This window comes from Astatotilapia calliptera, chromosome 3, assembly GCF_964374335.1.
Source record: "Astatotilapia calliptera chromosome 3, fAstCal68.1, whole genome shotgun sequence".
Lineage (NCBI taxonomy): Eukaryota > Metazoa > Chordata > Actinopteri > Cichliformes > Cichlidae > Astatotilapia > Astatotilapia calliptera.
In genome coordinates, this window is record NC_137424.1 from 71,378,824 (window position 1) to 71,397,887 (window position 19,064).

General features: G+C 44.1%; 1 protein-coding gene across 1 annotated transcript; it reads right to left on the bottom strand.

Moving 5' to 3' along the window:
- Positions 1-10,005: 10,005 nt before the first annotated feature.
- Positions 10,006-17,307, bottom strand: LOC113017322 (high affinity immunoglobulin gamma Fc receptor I-like). Its single transcript, XM_080299036.1, has 7 exons — positions 17,198-17,307; positions 13,263-13,298; positions 12,822-13,082; positions 12,497-12,742; positions 12,222-12,410; positions 11,608-11,700; positions 10,006-10,749 (listed from the first exon to the last, which is right to left on the bottom strand). The coding sequence occupies exons 1-7, from the start codon at positions 17,226-17,228 to the stop codon at positions 10,607-10,609; spliced, it is 999 nt and encodes a 332-aa protein (XP_080155162.1). The 5' UTR covers positions 17,229-17,307; the 3' UTR covers positions 10,006-10,606.
- Between the last annotated feature and the right edge of the window lie 1,757 nt (positions 17,308-19,064).

Sequence of the window (19,064 nt, forward strand, 5' to 3'; positions counted from 1 at the left end):
TGCTTCCTGACAATATTCTAAAAATGTTTTCTAAAAGGGAACGGGGATACAATTTGAGGGGGGAATTAAATTTAAAACATCCTCGTATCCGTACAACATTAAAAAGTTTTTGCATCTCTGTGTGTGGAGTGGGCAGCACGGTGGCACGGTGGTTAGCACTGTTGCCGCACAGCAAGAAGGTCCTGAGTTCAATTCCACCATCAGGCCGTGGTCTTTCTGTGTGGAGTTTGCATGTTCTCCCCGTGTTTGCGTGGGTTCTCTCCGGGTACTCCGGCTTCCTCCCACCGTCCAAAGACATGCAGCTTGTGGGGATAGGTTAATTGGATAATCCAAATTGCCACTAGGTGTGAATGTGCGAGTGAATGTGAGTATGAATGGTTGTCTGTCCCTATGTGTTAGCCCTGCGACAGACTGGCGACCTGTCCAGGGTGTACCCCGCCTTTCGCCCTATGACAGCTGGGATAGGCTCCAGCGCCCCCCGCGACCCTGAAAAGGATAAGCGGAAGCGAATGGATGGATGTGTGTGGAGTGAAGCTGTGGAACAGACTAAGTAAAGATATGAAGCAATGTCCAAGCATGGCGCAGTTTAAAAAGCGGTTTAAGGATACGGTTTTTACAGGGTACAGGGAAAAGGTAGAGATTTGATAGGGTGTTCTTGTCTAATAATTTCATGTGTGTGCGCATGCACGGGTTTGTTGGTATGGGTATATATATATATATATATATATATAATTGTAGGCTGTGTATCCTTGAGGTGTTAATGGGGTTATTGAAAATGTGTATATGTGCATATGTGTGTATATACGTATGTATGGATAGATAGAAACATATATGTGTATATATTTAAAAAAAAAAAAAAATTACACATAACATATAATGTAATTGCAAGGAGGTATTTCTGTAGTCTATTGATACTAGATAGTGGAAAAGGGGTGGGATTAAATAAGTTTATGCTTCTTCCTGCTCCTTTTTGAACATGGACGTTATTTGGAGTTGTGGTTGCTCGTTTTCCTTTTGTTTGCTTTGTTCATTTGTCTCTTTTAATTCTATTTTTTTTATACTTTTTCAACATGTTCAAAATAAAGATTCAATCAATCAATCAATCAAAATTTCCTGTGGTGGGAAAGTATTTTGTGCAACTTTTTTGTATTTACAGTTTTGAGGGATAAGCCTCTTAAATTTCTCTAACTAGAAATATATGTTAAAAAAACAAAAATGATTTTCAAATTTTTTGTAGTTTATTACACTTTTTTGCAATTTATGTAGTTACTATGCACTTAATGCATACGTATTATTAAAATATGGGCTATAATGGTTGTATTGATGTATATCAACTTGAAATGCTCCCAGAAATGGCACTACAGCATGTAAAAATATAATATAAGCACCGGCACTGTTTCAAAAGTACCGGTTTGGCATCGATATCGGATAAAACTTAAAGGATACCCATCCCTAGTCAGGATGCTCTCGAAAGATCACTGGTAGAAGTTCACGAGGATGTCTGAGGACAGGTGGTTCTTTCTCAGAGTCCTCAGAAAAGAATAGGCGCTGATGGACCTTTTTGTCCAGCTTGGAGCAGTTGGTCATCCAGGTGAGATTCTTGGAGATGTGGACACCCAGGAACTTGAAGCTGCTCACACGATCCACAGCTGTACCTTTGATATAGATGGGTGGATGTGGGTAAGCATTCCTCCTGTCACTCCTTGATCTTCTCTGTGTTGAGATGCAGGTTGTTGGTGTCCCACCAGTCAGCCAGATGATTCACCTCATCCCTGTCGGCGGTGGGAGTGGAAATGTGTGCAAGTGGAACAATAAAAAGCAACAAAAGAAAGAGGAATCTTCACATCTTCATAAACCACAAAAGCTCATTTGGATCTGGAAGTAGGCAGGTTATGGAAATGACAACAATTCTACACAGCAAATCCAGCATGTCCTAATTAACACTGTCAGATTTGATTTCAACACTATTAAAGTGTCTATATGGGTCCACACCAGAGAGTGTTAATTTAACTCTTTTTGGAGAGTTGGTACGTTAACTCTGATTTAGTGTTAAACACCAAATCTGTCTGGAGTTGATAATTTAACACTTGGTGTTAAGAGTTTATATATTAACTCTCAAAGAGTATTTTAGTTTAACTACGTAAGAGTTATCTTCTAATTCATTCTAAAAAGCAGGAATTTTACTGTTCTGAACTTCTAGAAATTTCTTTTGGAAATAAACATTTACTAAAAAGATGCAATGGTTTTTGAAAAACATTTATTCTGAACTGTGCACCACAATTTCAAAACATTTTCTGGAAGATGTAACATTATACATGTTCTCACTTTCATTAGAATTTTGTTTATCAAAAGGTCTGACATGGTAAATGCAAATAACAGCATTCTCATCACTTATTTCTTCAATACAATATGCTTGTCCTTCATTCATCACTTTGTGGAACTGCAACGCACTTCTGCTCTCCCCCATATTCCATCTTCACAAGCATATCCTATGTGGAGATTGAATAAAAATTAGTTGACACTAATTAATGGCACAAATAATCCAGAAATCAATTGCAGCACAGTAAAAAAAAGGAATCCTCTTTGAGCCATTTTAGTTTGTTTTAGCTGAAAGTGCATTCAAAAATTATACTGGGGAAAAACACATTTGCTTTCTTTATGTGTAGTTTTGGAGTTCCAGAGGGTTCTGTAGTGGGACCGATGGAATTCATCTTGTTCTTTTCCCTCGCAACTATTTCATGCTTACTTGGACGGTTCTGAGATCAGATGAAATACAAAATAGTTTTGTCTATTTAACATAAAAAATGATTTGAATTGGGACATTTAGCATGTCGAGAAAATCCCGCCTTCACTGTTGTGATTGGTGAGGGGGTAAGGGACAGGCTTAGGGCGTCGGGGGGTTCCCCGGAGGCATCTTCCTTGGGGGGGCTCAACCCGGGGTAGCGGTCATGTCCGGTTAGGGGCTCTGTTGGCTCTCCGGTGACTGTTTCCTCGCGGCTGCGTGCAGCGGGGCTAGGGGAGGGTCTGTGCTGACGGACGTGGGTTACTGACCTGGTAGCCTGGCTGCCCCTGGGTGGGTCCGGGATGGGCGTGAGGTTCTGGGGGCGCTCCGTCTCTGGGCTGGGACCCGGACCGGGCCTCGGGGGCTTGGGTCCTGGTTGGTGTGTTGCCGGGGTTGTGGGCGGGTGAGTGCATGGGGGCCCAGCCCTGGAGCATGGTGCCGCCGGTGCGTCGAGCCACCTGGGGGGCTCTTCAACTGGTGGGGGAGATTGTCAGATCTTGCAGGAGCTTTCCTCTCCTCAGGAGCTCCCTCTGCAGGAGGGGGAGATACAGGAGAGGTGGAGGAAGATCTCAGCCTGGGTGTTTATTGTCTTATGTAGTCTGGAAGATGAGTGGATGGTGGGGTGGGTGCAGTTTTCTCTGTGGTGGGGTTGGGTGGACTGTCCCGGGCTCTGTGGGGCCGGGCGGCGCTGCTGCACTGGGCCCGGTCTGGATGGGCCTGGGCCCCCTTTCCCTGGCGGGTCGCGGAGTATGGGGGTGCCTACTGGGGTCAGCGAGGGAGCTGGCCCCAGGGAGGGGTCACCTGCCCCTCCCTTCCTTCCCTCCCCATCTCCAGCTGCCTCCCTCTTCCCGCTCCACCACAACCACCCACACATGCAGGGCCTTGGAGTAGGGGTATGTCACCAGGGTGCAGAGGAGGCTACCCCCCCCCCCCCCCCGTCCCCTTCTGGCTGCCTCTGCCTCAATTTTATCCCACAACTTAGACATTCACATTACTCACACTCTCATTACACATACATATAGGATCTTGGGGGTGGGCACGATACACGGAGTCCAAAGTACCATCAGGGTGTACACCCCACCCCTGGCATCGTTGCCCACCTCTCAATTTTAAATACACGTAGACATTGAGGGCTAGCAGGAGGGACCATGCGCTTACCTGCTGCTCTCTGGCAGGTAGCTCCATGCCCTCCTGGGTTTTAAATGCACCTTAGAACACACATGCATCAACATTACAATGAGCGGGTGGAGGGAGGTTCGGAGTCTTCTCTCACCCCCGTTCTCTGCGACCTGCTGGAGCAGGGGGGCTAGGACTAGGAGGAGGAGTTGGCCGTCCGACTGCGGTCTGGAGTGTGGAGCCTTCCTGCTGCTGCGGAGTCGGGGCGGTCTGCCTCCCCCCACCGCAGGGAAAAGGGAAACACCACCTGGGTCTGGGTGCAGTTCCCCCCTCCAGGGGCGGGGGCACCTAGACCCGGTTTGTAGAGTACGCTTGGGGAGTGTGATCGTGTGTACAACGTCTCTTTATGTATGTCTCCACGTTGGTTGAGTGTGGAGTAAGTGCATATGAGAGCATGAGGGTGGGAATGGATGTTTGTATCTGTGTGTGCCTGTATGTCTGTGTCTATATGTCAGGTTGGGTGTCAGGCGCCACCTCTCTGGGGACATCTCAGGCCCTCCAAGGTTTGGAGGCCTATCTCCCCCTACCACCACTTCCCCTGCCAGTGGCGGACTCCCTCAGACATCGGTGCGTTGGTGGTTCTTTGTGTCCGGGGATGGGCGTCCAGGTACACACCGGCTCACTCCTTGGCGGCCGCTTATCGGGGCCTGGAGCCTGGGGCTCGCTCGGGCCACTTCGGAGGTGGGGTGCCCCCGGCCTCTCGGCTTGGGGCTCGGTCACTCAGGCGCAGCTGGCTGCCGGCGGAGCTCACGGGCGCGTCACTGCAACTCCCCCTGGCTTCTGCTCCGCGGCTGCTGAGTGAGCCCTCATCTGGGACTCTCCTCAGCTCTTTCCGGGACAGTGGCGCAGCTGCCCCTCTGTTGGTCTTCCTTGGTCTCTTGTGTTCTGGGGGCCTCTGGATGTCTGGAGTTTTGATCTCCTCCACACCTGCTTCACGCCCTGGAGGACGGGGCTGTGGCCCCCCCACACCCTCTAGCAGATTATTACATGAAGTAACCTTTTAAAAAAACAAAAAACAAGCGCGTCCATGCTCACAGGTGTACACACGGGTGATCACACCCACAAACTACACCCTTTTTGGCTCCTACCTCAAAGCACACTGTGTTCTGTTGATCTTATGTGCTGCACAATAATGTTTAACATTTAGTATTTACTGTCATATTCCCATATATCATTGTGATGTTGTTTATTCTATTACTCTTGTTCTCTTCTGCTTGCTTTCTTTTTTCTTTCTCAGCAGGTGATCCAGGTGATCGATATATGCATTTTTTCTCTGCCCGTTCTGTTGGTTTTTGTCTTTTGCCCTTCTCCCCCGTCCCTCTTCTCAGCTGTTTCTCTTTCCCTCTTTCTTTCTCCCCTTCTTTCCCCCAGTCAAGTCTGTCCCGTATTCAGTAAGTGAAAATAAAATAAACAATAAAAGGTGAATCAAATGGACCATTACGGCAAGGCTGGGATGGTCAGTTTGGTAAAGTAAATCCGTTGGGCATCTTTCTTTGCCTTTAGACAACAATTCTGATGGCAAAAGAGCCAAACGGGACAGGCCAAAAAAAAAAAAAAAAAGCATGTCGAGAAAATGAACTAAGCCCTAACCCTGCCTGTAAGTGATGACCTAGTCGACATTAAGAGGTTAAATTGTTGCCGTTATTAAAGCTGCTCTGCTGTAACACCAGGTTATACCAGTAGATGGGAGCAGTTTCTAGTGTTACTGGGAGGTTTAACAGGAGGAACTCTGTGCTGGTTTAGGTGATGTGTTCCTGAAAGATTTCTGAGATAAGTCACATGTTCATTTATAGTTCATCAAACAATAAAATAAAGGCCTAGCTTACAAGGAAATATATCACTTGTACTTCCTACTTTTGCCTATGTCATTTGTGGCACATTGCAAACATGTAAAGACAATTTGTTAGTAGCAGCAGCATTTTAAGTTATGTTTAGCATGCAATGTAAAGAAATGATGCTGCTGATCAAAAGCTGGAATGATGGCATTGATATTATTGATCGGTTTCTGAGGGACTAATAAAAAGAAATAAAATCTCTTCAGTCTCAAACACAAATAAATTATGCACTGCAGCTTTTCTTTGTAGTTTGCCCCCACTGAATGATGTCCCTGCTGATTTTAGTCTGTGGTTGCGGAGCAGAGGTGTGTATCGGTTAGCCAGTCAAATTCAAACAAATCATCTTTTCCATCAGACACTAGGTGAAACCCACAACCACATGACAAAAACAACTAAAAAAAGAAAAGACTTTTAAGTGAATACCATGTACGCCCATGACATCACCTCATTGCTACCAACTTAATGACTTTGTCATTTAAAAAAAAAAAGCCTGACAAAACATTTCTGCGCAGCCGTACTGATCAGTAGTGAGTCTGCAGACACAGAAACTGTGCTCTGGCTTCAGTGAGCAGTGGTGCACAGGAACCATTAGAAGACGGGTCCACTCTGGTCATAAAGGGATGGGCTTGGTCAACAACAATAGTCAGGTAGGCTGTTGGGCCTAAGAGGTGGAAAGTAAATAAGCTAATCAAATGAGTGATTTGGTCATTTGATATCTGTGTTAATGAGCAGTTGAATCAGTGTACCTATGATAGGTGAGCGTGTAACCAACCTTACATTCTCCTGTCCATCTCTCTTTTAAAGAAACCGGTCAACTTTCGATGAAACCTTTTTTTCTGACAGAGAGATGAAAAGTCTGATATTATTCTGTCACGGGTCTGGGTCCGTTGGACCCAGTATGTGGAGTTTCATGTTTTTGTTATTTCATGTTTGAGGTTATTATGTTTTGGTTTTAGTTTGCATCAGGGATTGTTTTCTTGTTCTCTTGTTGTGTTGATGATGATGATGTTTATGATGTCTATTATTAGAGTTCCATGTTTCTGTTTATCTGGGTTTAAGATGTGGGTTTAGTTTCATATGTCATTTCCTGTCTGTCTCTCTGTCGAGCCTGCGTGTGATGTTTTATTGTGAAGGTCTGCGTCTTATGTGAGTGTGTTCAGTTTTACCTCTGTCTCGTCTTACGGATTATTCCCAGCTGTGTCCACCACCTGTGTGTAATTCCCGTGTTTCTCTGTGTATTTAAGTCGTGTCCTCCGTCATTGTAGTTGCTGGTCTGTCTGTGTTTCCACCCTGCTTCATCTGTGTGTTTCCCTGCAGTCAACCATCATCTGTTTCCGCCCGCTCTCATTCATGTCCAGGTTCGTGTTCTGTAGTTATTTTGTTCCCAGTTTAGTTTAGTCATTGCTCCGTTCGCCGTTTGTCCATTTCCTTTTTGTGTTTAATAAACCACCCTCACACCCATACAAGTGCCTGCGTTTGGATCCTCCTTTATTTTCCACACGGCTCATCTCACTCGCCGTGACATATTCAAAGATCTGAGGTTATGTCATGATGTGGTTTGGTTAGCTTATCTTGTGATAGCTGGAAACTGAATGAGCAGCTAGCTTGGCTTTGTCCAAATATAAAGATAAAGAGCAGCTGTACCTGGACCTCCTTGCTCAACGTGTCTTCAGTTCTCACTGCAACTGGATCAATCTCTGCAGAATAAAACATTTAAATTACTGCAGGTACAACAACTGGAATAGAAATGTTATGCTGACTCACTGCAAAAAGTCAGATCATAAAAAATGAACAGTACGACTGAGTTATTTTTAATATTGAATGAGAAATCTTTTCCACATGCACAGTGCAAAGAGAACTCAATGGTTGAGACTAAACAGCTGTGAAAACCATTTGTTGGAGACGCTGATCAAAAAAGAAAGCTTTAGTTTGTTAAGGGAATTGAATATTGGACCGTGGACCAATATGGACAATGGTCATGTGATCTGATAAGCCCAGATTTTCCTGTACAATGAGCACATTAGCGTAAAAAGAGCTACTGTTGAAGTGACACCATCATGTTTGCTGTGTACTGAGGATTGGGGTCGCTTTAGCAAAGTTATGTGGCCGATCGTGGCTCAAGAGTTGGCAGTTTGTCTTGTAACTGGAAGATTGCCGGTTCGAGCCCTGGCTTGGACAGTCTCGGTCGTTGTGTCCTTGGGCAAGACACTTCACCCACCGCCTACTGGTGTTGGCAGCCTTGCTTTCTGTCAGTCTGACCCAGGACAGCTGTGGCTACAACCGTAGCTTGCCTCCACCAGTGTGTGAATGTGAGAGTGAATGAATAGTGGAATTGTAAAGTGCTTTGAGGGTGTCAAAAAGTGCTATATAAATGCAATTCATTATTTAAAAAAATTTGGTCAGGGCCAGTTTTTACATAAGTGGATTTTTTTGCGTTACCTAATGGCACATCTTCCAAGATGACAATATCAGGAGAGACAGAGACAGACAGACAGACTTTTATTTTTAACAACACACTTTTTACCAATAAATAAACATCAAGACATCACAAGTTTTGTCACAAAGGGAAAAGAAAAGAAAAAACAAAACTGTCACATGAACATAGATCTGAAGTACAAATGGCCATCTATAACAATGCCACTACTCATTCACTCTCACACTGGTGGAGGCAAGCTACAGTTGTAGCCACAGCTGCCCTGGGGCAGACTAATAGAAGCGAGGCTGCCATATCGCACCATCGGCCCCTCTGGCCAACACCAGTAGGCAGTAGGGTAAAGTGCCTTGTCCAAGGACACAACAACCAGGACAGAGAACCCGGGGATCGAACCGGCGACGTTCCGGTTACAGATACGCTTCCCAACCCCCTGAGCCATGGTCGCCCCAGCCATGGTAGTTTATAATCTAAACCCTCCCTCTATATGACATCTGGGGTAATAACCATCTCCACTTCCCTAATTTCCCCTCAACTGTCCCCAACACCCCTTCCCAGTTCTTGTTTACCATATCCTCATCCCCCAAGTACACACCCAAATACTTTAGACCACCCCTTTTCCACTTCAAACCACCTGGAAGTTGTGGGAGTCCAGTGCGCCAACCCCCTATTGCAAGAGCTTCGCTCTAACAAAAACAATAACATCATCAGCATGCAGATAGGTTAAAAAGCATGTTAAAACCTGCTAAACTCATACCAGCAATAGAACACCTAACATTATGTAACATCGGTTCAATAGACAGAGCATACAACATACCAGAGAGCGGACAAAGGAGAGGGAGAGAGAGGTTTCTGCCCGGATGGACCCTACTGTTTTCTCGCCCCTGACTGTCTTCACTACTGGTGAACTAACTGCTAACTGCCCGTTTCTGATTTCCCCACTAACAAACTCATTGGACTCGTGAGTACTAACTGGAACTAAAGTGCACATATTTTGTTTATTGCTCAGCTTGAGTGAAGCGGCCAACAGTTTTAAGCCTCACCGCACCCGAACTTCGAATCAGGCCTGCAACAAGCACTGTGCTACCGGTGTAGTGTGGACAGGTTAAATATTCAAATGTACACTGTCTCCTGACTGTGCGCAACAAGCTTGGTTCCTTTTAGAGTTTTTCTTTGACTTTTAACTTTATGACTGTTGTGTTGTTTTTTTTATTAAAGTGCACACACCAGTAGCTGTGGGACCTTTGGTGGTGGTTATTTTCCACACTTCCTTTGCTGTACAGCACCTGGAGTGTAAACTTCATTTTTGTGTGGTTTTCAGCTACTGGTAAGTCCAGTTCAATGTATGGTTTTATGTAATCCAGGACACTGTTAAAGAATAGGCGGTGCCACAGTCAGATTTCATCTTTTTTTTTATCTGTTGTTTAATTGTGATAAATACAAATAAATGACATATTAATATTGGAGCCAATCTGCCTCGGTGTTGAGTCCTTAAACCTGTATCTTTTCTAGTTTTTAAGGAGATTTTATATTAACTGGGGGTGAAATACCCCTTGGTGGCATTGTCATTGTATTATTTTGATATAACCCTTGTTGACCACTTGGTCACATATACTTGTGGCCACACCACCATGAGCACACCTGATCTCGATGTTATGTTTTTTAAATACCATCACCATGTTGCATAAATGTTCCCACTGTAAACCTTCACCAAAGTCCACAGAAGCAAATTTAACCACTCAGCAGCCAAACTGGTAATACCTGTCTTAAATATGGGCTACCAAACAGAAACTGGCTGTGTGCAGGCAGGCAGGGAGAAAGGACCCAAAATCTAGGACTCGGAGGCAAAAGTAAACTCAACAAGACTTTATTGCTGATAGCAACAGAACAGGAACTTCACTAAACTGAGAATCCAAAACCGAACTAAGCAGGCAGACAGATCACAGTTAACGTGAGAGTACGATGCGACACCGAGCAAAGGCAAAATAAAACAGGAAACAATACACAAAGACGGAGACTAAGAAACATGGACTTTAAACGGGCAGAACTAAACCTAAACCAGAATAAGCTGGAACATACTAAATAATACTAATCATCGTCATCATCATCATCTCCTGACAATAGATCAAGAAAATAACTAAAAATACAAAATCAAACCAAAACATGAGAACTCGAAATGTTGGGTCAATTTGACCCAGAACCGTGACACTGCCAGAGCCAAAAAATGAACTGGAAAAAAAAGTGCAATTACTCTAATGTCCACTTGAGGCTCCAAAAGCGAATTGGTTCCCACAGACAACCACATTGTCCAGTGCAGTAAAACAACAAGTACACGGACCATCATCTTTACTATGATAACAATGAGCTGAAACTGTCTGACCCTCATCTTTGACCTCCCCACCCCCATGAAGAAAACACAACATTACCTGTGCTTCGTCTGTCTGGTTGTTTTTGATGACTGGATGCTTTGATGTTGTACTTGACATGAGTCAGGATGTCATCTTCTCCAGTTTCCTCTTGATCTGCTGAAATGATCCAACATAAAAAAAACTGTTCAATTAAATATCTAAACAAAGATTACATTTAAGAAAGCACAGACACTGTGCTCCATCCCCGCAATTTGGACATCACAGAGTTACTCGATAAACTGAGATTTTCATCGAGCATGGTGCTCAGACTTAGCCAGCATGTACTGTACATGTTTGGTTGTAAGATTGTAACCCCTTTGTAGTGGAGACCTGTGTTTGGACATTGAGAAGAGGTAATTTCTACATCTCTTAGTACTGTTTTGCCTGCGTTCTGCCTCTCTCTGTATGACCCACACACAGAGGGATTCAGTAGCTCTGAACATGCTAATAAGCAAGACGTCTGGGCAAAACTGCTTTCCGCTGATTCTCTGCAGCTTTATTTCTCTCTGTGCAACATTTCCTGGCATTTGGAGGTTGTCTGTTAAGTCTGCCTCTTTACTCGGAATCAATGAGATGTCACGGAGGTTGACACGCAACATGGCGCCTGTGTTCGGCTTAGCCGCTGTTGCTGCTCCGTGTGTTTGTCGACTGCTTCAGTCGACACCAAAGTCCTTAGAAGCAAATTTAACCATTTAGCAGCCAAACTGGTAAAACTTGTCCACATATGGGTGAGGTTCTGTGCTATAAAGTTTAATCAAACTATCAAACAAACTTCCAGAGATGGAAAAAACTGACAAAAAATGCAATTACTCTAATGTCCACATGAGGCTCCAAAGGTGAATCAGTCACCACAGACAACCATATTGTCCAACCCAGTAATCCAACAAAACAACAAGTAAAATGATCCCCATCTTTACTACGATAACATGGAGCTAAAACTGTCTGAACCTCACCATGAAGAAAACACAAAATTACCTCTGCTTCGTCTGATTGGTTGTTGTTGATGACTGGATGTTTTGATGTTGTACTTGACATGAGTGATGATGTCATCTTCGGTTTCTTCTTGATCTGATGAAATCATTCAACATAAAAAAATTGTTCAATTAAATATCTAAACAGAGATTACATTTAAGAAATTTGTTACTGCACAAACAGAAAACTCCATGGCTGCAATGTCACATTTTCAGAGAGGTAAGTAATTGATAAACTGAGCTCCATGCAGCACAGTGCAGAGACATATTGCTCACATACCCTATATCCACTGTTTAGGTGGTGGTAACCCCTTTGTAGTGGAGACACGTGTTTGCTCATAAGTAAGAGAACATTTATACATTCCTTAACTCTGCTTTTCCTGAGTTCTCTCTGTATGACCCACACAGAGACATCCTCTGATGCTTTTTATCTCTTTGTATGACCCCAATGGGATTGGGTAGCTTGGAGATCATTTGGAATGCTAAATAGTAAAGTGGCAACACTACCGTGTTTGGAAAGACTAGATTGGGCTTAGTTCTAAAAATGAGTCAAGTAACATGCAAGCATGCATCAAGTAACGACCGCACACATAAAAGTGCAGGAAGTTTGATTCTCACCTTCAGGTTTTCTGTGAACACATTGTTTCACCAGCAGAACCAGTAACACCAGTAGAACCACAGCACAGACTGATCCAACACATGACAACACAGGTATGAGAGGGGAACCAGGGCTAGCAATGGAGGCAGGAGGAGAAGTGGATGTAGGTGGAGGTGTGGATGTAGGTGGAGGTGTGGTGGTGTGTTTGCCTAAAATAAAGCAAACACAGTCATTAAGTTGTCGTCACATTGTGAATGTTGAAAGCTGCAGAAACACAGACAGGTGAGTGTGTCACCTGTGACAGTGATCCAGCTGGATGGAGACTCTCCATGACCGCTGATGTTACACTTGTAGAGGCCTTCATCAGACCTGGAAACATGCTGGATGGTCATGTGACCTGTAGGCTGCTTCCTGATGAGGGAGCCATCTTTATAGAAAGCAGCTGGGAGGTTGGAGGGAGTGGTCTTTGTTTTACAGAGCAGAGTGACGTCATCTCCCTCCATCACAGGGAGGACAGGACTCTGCAGGATCACTGATCCACCTCAACACAGAGACAAACTACAGCATTTCATCCATTTACACACAGCTTCATCAACACTAACTCCACACACTCAGCTTACCAGTGACTGTCAGGTTAACCATGTTACTGATGGGACCCTCTCTGGACTCACACCAGTAAACTCCACTGTCCAGTAGGAAAAGAGTGATATTACATGAAGAACCAGCACCTTCTCCCCACCCATCTCTACACTGAGTCCTCTGTCCTTTGCTTGTGTTTCTCCTCAGAGTCCATCCAGCAGAGCTGTCGTCCTCCTCACAACTCAGAGACACAAAGTCTCTTTTAAAGAACTGAGAGCTGCTGGGTCTCACAGTCAGACGAGCTGTGAGGGTTAAAATGAAAAACTTATAATTTTATATGTGATAAAATGGTAAAATCAATGTTTTGCAGAATCCTCATTTCATCACTTTATATGTGCGCTACATTGTGAAACATGAACCCAATCAGGTCATATCAGTGAGCATTTATCAGGTTTAAACGGTGACAGAAGAAGGTTACTGACCTCGGTTTGTTGTGCAGCTCAGCAGTGAGATCAGAACTAAAGAGAAATGACACTCAGGTTGATTCGAGGTGAACATAAAGAACAACTCCACACAAACAGCTGACAAACACACAAACAGCTGTGTTCATATATCGAGTGAATGATTTGATCTTTTCACTGCCTGCTGTGTTTCCTCGACTCCTGAGCAAAGATAAAGAGTCAGTTCAGACCTGCAGTTGGTCCTCGTGGTGTTTTTAACGCTGATAGAGCCTCTCAGTCTCGCTATTGTTCTCTGAAATCTAAAGAAGAACTATGGATTTGATCAACTGGTCCCTTCATGCAATTGACACTCTATTGACAAGAAGCCTAGGTGCAGGAGCACCTGAGTATCCTGGAGGGATGTTCCCTGCTGGATACATGATGAACAGGTGTCAGAAGTGACGTGTTGTGTTCCTGGCGGGACTGTCTATCAAGGATACTGAAGACATCTACCTATTCGGCACCATGATAACGGGGTTCTTCCTGTTTGGAGCTGGCTTGGCTTATCAGAAATTGAAGAAAGCTGTAACTACTGTTGAAAACCCACCTGGCTTGCAACTATGATCGAAAGTGTGGGAAGAGTGGTGAGAGCTCAGACTGTTCTTACTGAACGAAAATATGGGAAAGATCTTGGAAGAGCTCACAGCTCTTAATTCACTAGCTGGGCCAACATCCTCATTTCTGTTTGACAGCGTTTTAGTAGGAAAAAGTGATGCTTTGACATGAAATGAGCTGTGGTTTGGGGAAGGGCTCAAAAGGGGACTGGCGATGGCTCCCGGGCCTGGCAGATCCACATTTACTAAATAGAAGTGAAGCAGTTGAAGAATGGAGACGAAGGGAGGGAGGGTGGGGCACGTAAACGAGAACGATCAGCTTGCAGAACTAGGGGAGCCTATAGAGATGACAGCCGGAAGGAGCGTGTTTGGAAGCGTGGTCCTGCTCCTGAAATTCTGATACATGCTCTCCAAAAGACAGATACACCTGAAGACCAGTGATGGACATTAAAACGACTGAAGAATTAATGCAGTTTGTTCACCCTATTTCACATAACCAACATCTCTCATGCGGATACACCTCCACCCCAGACGGCACCAGCTGCTTAAAGGTTGACAACAACATTCTTCCAAAAGATAGGATAACGAGACTGAACTGACTCTCTGCCCTATTCCTCAAGGCCGCCTGCGTAGGCCGTGGACTTTTGGTCTTTGAGTAATAGGCGAAAGGACACTTTCTCAAGCTGAACTCAGGAAACAAACGCACAGTAATACTGATACGCCCTCACCATTGCCCTCCCTTCTACGGATCCAATGCCTCCTCCCACGCTTACCTCCCACCTGATAGGGACAGCTGCTCAGCCGGAGGCGCGATGAGGTAGCAGCGTCCATGATATCTGTGCTTCTTTGTGTGCTATGGAGTGGTTTTTTTTTGTTTTCTGCCAATAGGGGAGTCATTATGAGCAGAAATCCTTATTTTTTCTCCTGAATTGCCCCTATGTGTTACATATTTCATTGTCTATCCTTTTTTGCTACTTAGCCAGGCCTGTCTCCCCACCATAGCTGGACTGGCCATCGGGCATACCGGGCATTTGCCCGGTGGGCCGCTGGCGATTTTTTGTTTTTATGGGCCGATGGATTATTTTTATTATTATTTTTTTTTTAGGAAGGGTATATATAATGAAAGGTGTTGGATTGGCCAATTGGTCATGATCGACTCTGGGCTGGACCAATTACAGCCGAGGAGGCTGGATGCACCCTCCCCCTTGTTTAACAATCACGTGATTTTCGCGCATTGCATGCCGGGAACTCGTGGCAAAACAATCCAAGTACCGCATCAAATGCAAACATTTGCAGCACCGCAAAACGTTCATTCTCCGGTTCCAATACCTTCTTTTTTTTTCTTTGCCGCACAAAAAAGGAATGTACAAAACAAAAGGAGAACAATGCCGGTCCGTACAAAGACAGACTCGACGAAAAGACAAAGAAAAGATACGAGGAAAAAATCAAAAGAGTGAAAGAGTGGACAAAAGACGTCAGCGTGCTGCCCAACTTTCACCACGCTCAGATTTATAATTATACGGTTCTTGGAGTGAGTGCACACACTCATGAAGTTTAGTAACTTCAGGTCACTGCAACAAGCCCAGGTACAGTTTACCGACGGATGGGTGCAGGACCTTGAAATGCACCGTGTAGAACGAAAGACTATTGTACGTATCATAAGTTTACCAGTCTCACAAATCGTCTTCATAAATACACATTCATTAACAGTTTATTAATAGGACCTTTGAGCTCAACGGTAATTAATTAGTAGTGGAAATAATTTCTGGTAGTGTAACAGTGTTTATGTGGTATTATTCCACTTGCCACAAATATCAGTGTAATGGGGAAACAGCGCCCCCCCTCTCGGTGTGGCTGGCTGCAGTAATCGCTGCCAGTCTGCCGTAGCCATACGAGAGGTGAGTTGTATTGTTCCGCACACAATATAGCTAAGTAGTACAGACACATAAAACATGTTTGATTAGCTGACGAGCACCGAGTGTAATAAGTGCTTAGTGGACACATGTCCAACACCAGTTTTATGTACTTTTCATTTGTTTATTAATGTGTGAAACTGTACGCTAAAGCGGAATGCTAATGAGATGTTCTGCCGTAGTGTGCTGTGCGGAGTGGTGTGTGGCGAGCCTGTGCACTGATAATACACCGTTGTTTCCATTCAGGTACATCATTTGTTGTTGCTGTTATTTTATTGTATATTAGAAATTGTAATATTGCTGCAGTAATCGCTGCCAGTCTGCCGTAGCCATACGAGAGTGTGCTGTGCGGAGTGGTGTATGGCGAGCCTGTGCACTGATAATACACCGTTGTTTCCATTCAGGAAATAAAGTGGCAACGATCGATCAGAGACTCCTTGTCTTTTTAAAAACACTACACAACGCAGAGTCGAGGAGTCTGTTTGGGCCGAACTGTTGCAGCGGGATGAAGCAGAAACCGGTTACAGTAGCATTACAGAAATGTAGCAGTGACAATAATATTGTATGTTGTAATCGCAATGGATAATTAGTGATACAAAACAACTGTTTTATTCTGTGAATAAAAGTATATGGTTTTGTCAGTGTACCATGGTAATAACAGAAGCGAAACGCAATATTGTGTCAGGACAATTCACTATTTATGCACAATAAATAAAGGAGCATAGCGCGACAATTTCTGTTCAGCGCCAGACTTGCTTGTAACCTATATCACCAATTATGTTAAGAAAAATGACGTATTAACTACTACAAAACTCTGACCTTTGTGGGAATGCTTGGAGCAGACTAACATGTGAGCTGGAGTGTTCTGAGATGTTATATTTGGTATATCCAGACCATCCGTCGGCTCTTACTTCGGAAACATGGCTTAAAAAATTTCACTTCAACGACGTAATCCGATAAAAAAAAAAACGATCTCTTTACCCGTCGGCTTCCCGTGGCTGTCATGCGACCGACTATTGCAGTTAATAATACAACAGCTTCTTGGCATTTTTTGGGTTTCTTTTTATCGCTGTGTAACTGAGTTCAATTGAAAGCCTGCGTGCGCTAGTACCTCTTGCCACAAGTTCCCAGAATCCTTTGCGGTTTTATCCCTGAATGACGTCACATTTTCAATCTTTATCCTGGTGGGCCGGTCTCTAGTCAAAATGCCCGGGCCGATTTTTTGTCCCAGTCCAGCCTTGCTCCCCACTGTTTGTATATTGTATGTATGGTTGACTAGGTCTGTCATCTCAGCTGCAGGCAGCTGCAACCGACAAATGCAGCTTATCCTTATTTCCTTAACTTGAATTCAGCCTGATTTGTTTTTCATGTCTTCTCCTCCATCATCAGTTATCAGGAGAGCAGACAGTCAAAGTACAAGAATTCAAACAAACACAGAGATTCTACTTACAGAGCAGACACAGCACAGATGTTTCCTTCATCGTCCTTCTCACTCATTTGAGCTTCTTTTCATTTCTGTCACTGTCACCAAGTAAAGCCCGCCCTCTTCCTCTGAGCACCAGCTTTCTATTGGTTCAAACACTGAAGTACAACACAAACATTTTCCTTTGTGTAAAAAACCCTGAAATTAAAAGATAGTGGCTTAAAGCTTCTATGCAAACAAAGACCAGGAAAACATAAGTGTATACAGAAAATCCACTGTTGTCTATAAAGCAAAACATATATACATAAGAAATGTTTTCACACAGTCTGATTATATTTAATATCAGTGATGCTCTCTATCATTCATTATTTCACATAAATGAAAATGAAGAATTTCAAAAAGGAAAGAGAATGAAGTCCTTTCTGCTCTCAGTGATCTGTAGTTTGGTTGATGAACAAATCCATGTCCATGTAGTTACGTCCCCCTCAGTGAGAGAGGCAGATATGAGCTGAAACACAGGAATCAAACCAGGGACGCTGCTGTTATGGAGCTGAACTGGAACCATTCAGACACTGAGGCCCTCTGAACACATTTTAATTACAGCTGTGCAGAGACACATGAACAGACCTGAACTGCAGACTACAGATAGTGACACGGTATGCTGGTCAAGTATGACTGAGCTATGACTGTTTTGGATTTCCAGATCAGGTTGTAATAACTTTAATAAACTAAAGAAGAGCTGATCAATTTTCCAACACAGTGTTGACTTCAGTTTGATTGAACCAAAGGTTAATTCATCTAAACATTACAAAAACAGACAAAAACATTCATTTTCCTTTATGGGTGATTATAAATTAATGAATAATGAACGAATAAGCCTTTATTTGTCACATGAGAACAGTTTGAGAACAGAGAAAAACAAAACACCTCAGCACAGAGAGCACGTGAATCTTCACACCTTACAACATATAAAGGATGTGCATTGGAGGTGTTTTGAGAGGGGTAGGAGGGTGTGTGTGTGTGTGTGTGTGTGTGTGTGTGTGTGTGTGTGTGTGTGTGTGTGTGTGTGTGTGTGTGTGTGTGTGTATCCTGTGTCAACTGAAGAGAGTGTCATTTCACCCACTTTTAAGAAAAAGTCAACAGGCCTCCATGTTGCGTTCTGTAGCAGTCTGAGTACTCACAGCCCGTCCACAGCAACACTAGATGGAACAGGATGATAGAATCACAAGATGCAATGGATATGTGCAAAATGCTGAGTATTGTGCAAAAGTAACTTAGTCTCTCTCTCTCCCTGTGTGTGTGTGTATGAGAGTGAGAGACTGCAGTTAAGTGCTTGGTAGTCATGAGTATGGAGGTGTGCGAGTGTGTGTGTCATTCCAGTCACTGAGTGTTTAGGAATCTGACGGCTTGGGGGAAGAAACTGTGTGTGGGGTCCTCCACAATACTGGTGGCTTTGCCGATGAAACAGGTGCTATAAGTATCCGTGATGGAGGGAAGAGGAGCTCCAATGATCTTCTCAGCTGCTCTCACGATCTGTTTGAAGTATCTTGTCTTCAGTGTCTCCATCGAGAGTGCCGCCAGGCACACGCCACTCCCCCATCCAGCCAGCCTAACAACCTGCATAACAGACTATATCAGCTTCTGTGTGGATAACACTGTATTGACCAGGAAAGTAGACCAAATTAAAACAGTTTAACAGGTTTGATTCAGAAGCCCTTCCCTCCCCATCCACCAGAGCTCTTCACACCTCTCTGCAACCCCCAACTGACTATATTCCTGAGGCTCATAGCTGGACTGGGCATCGGGCATACCGGGCATTTGCCCGGTGGGCCGCTGGCGATTTTTTGTTTCTACGGGCCGATCGATTTTTTTTTTGGAAGGGTATAAATAATGA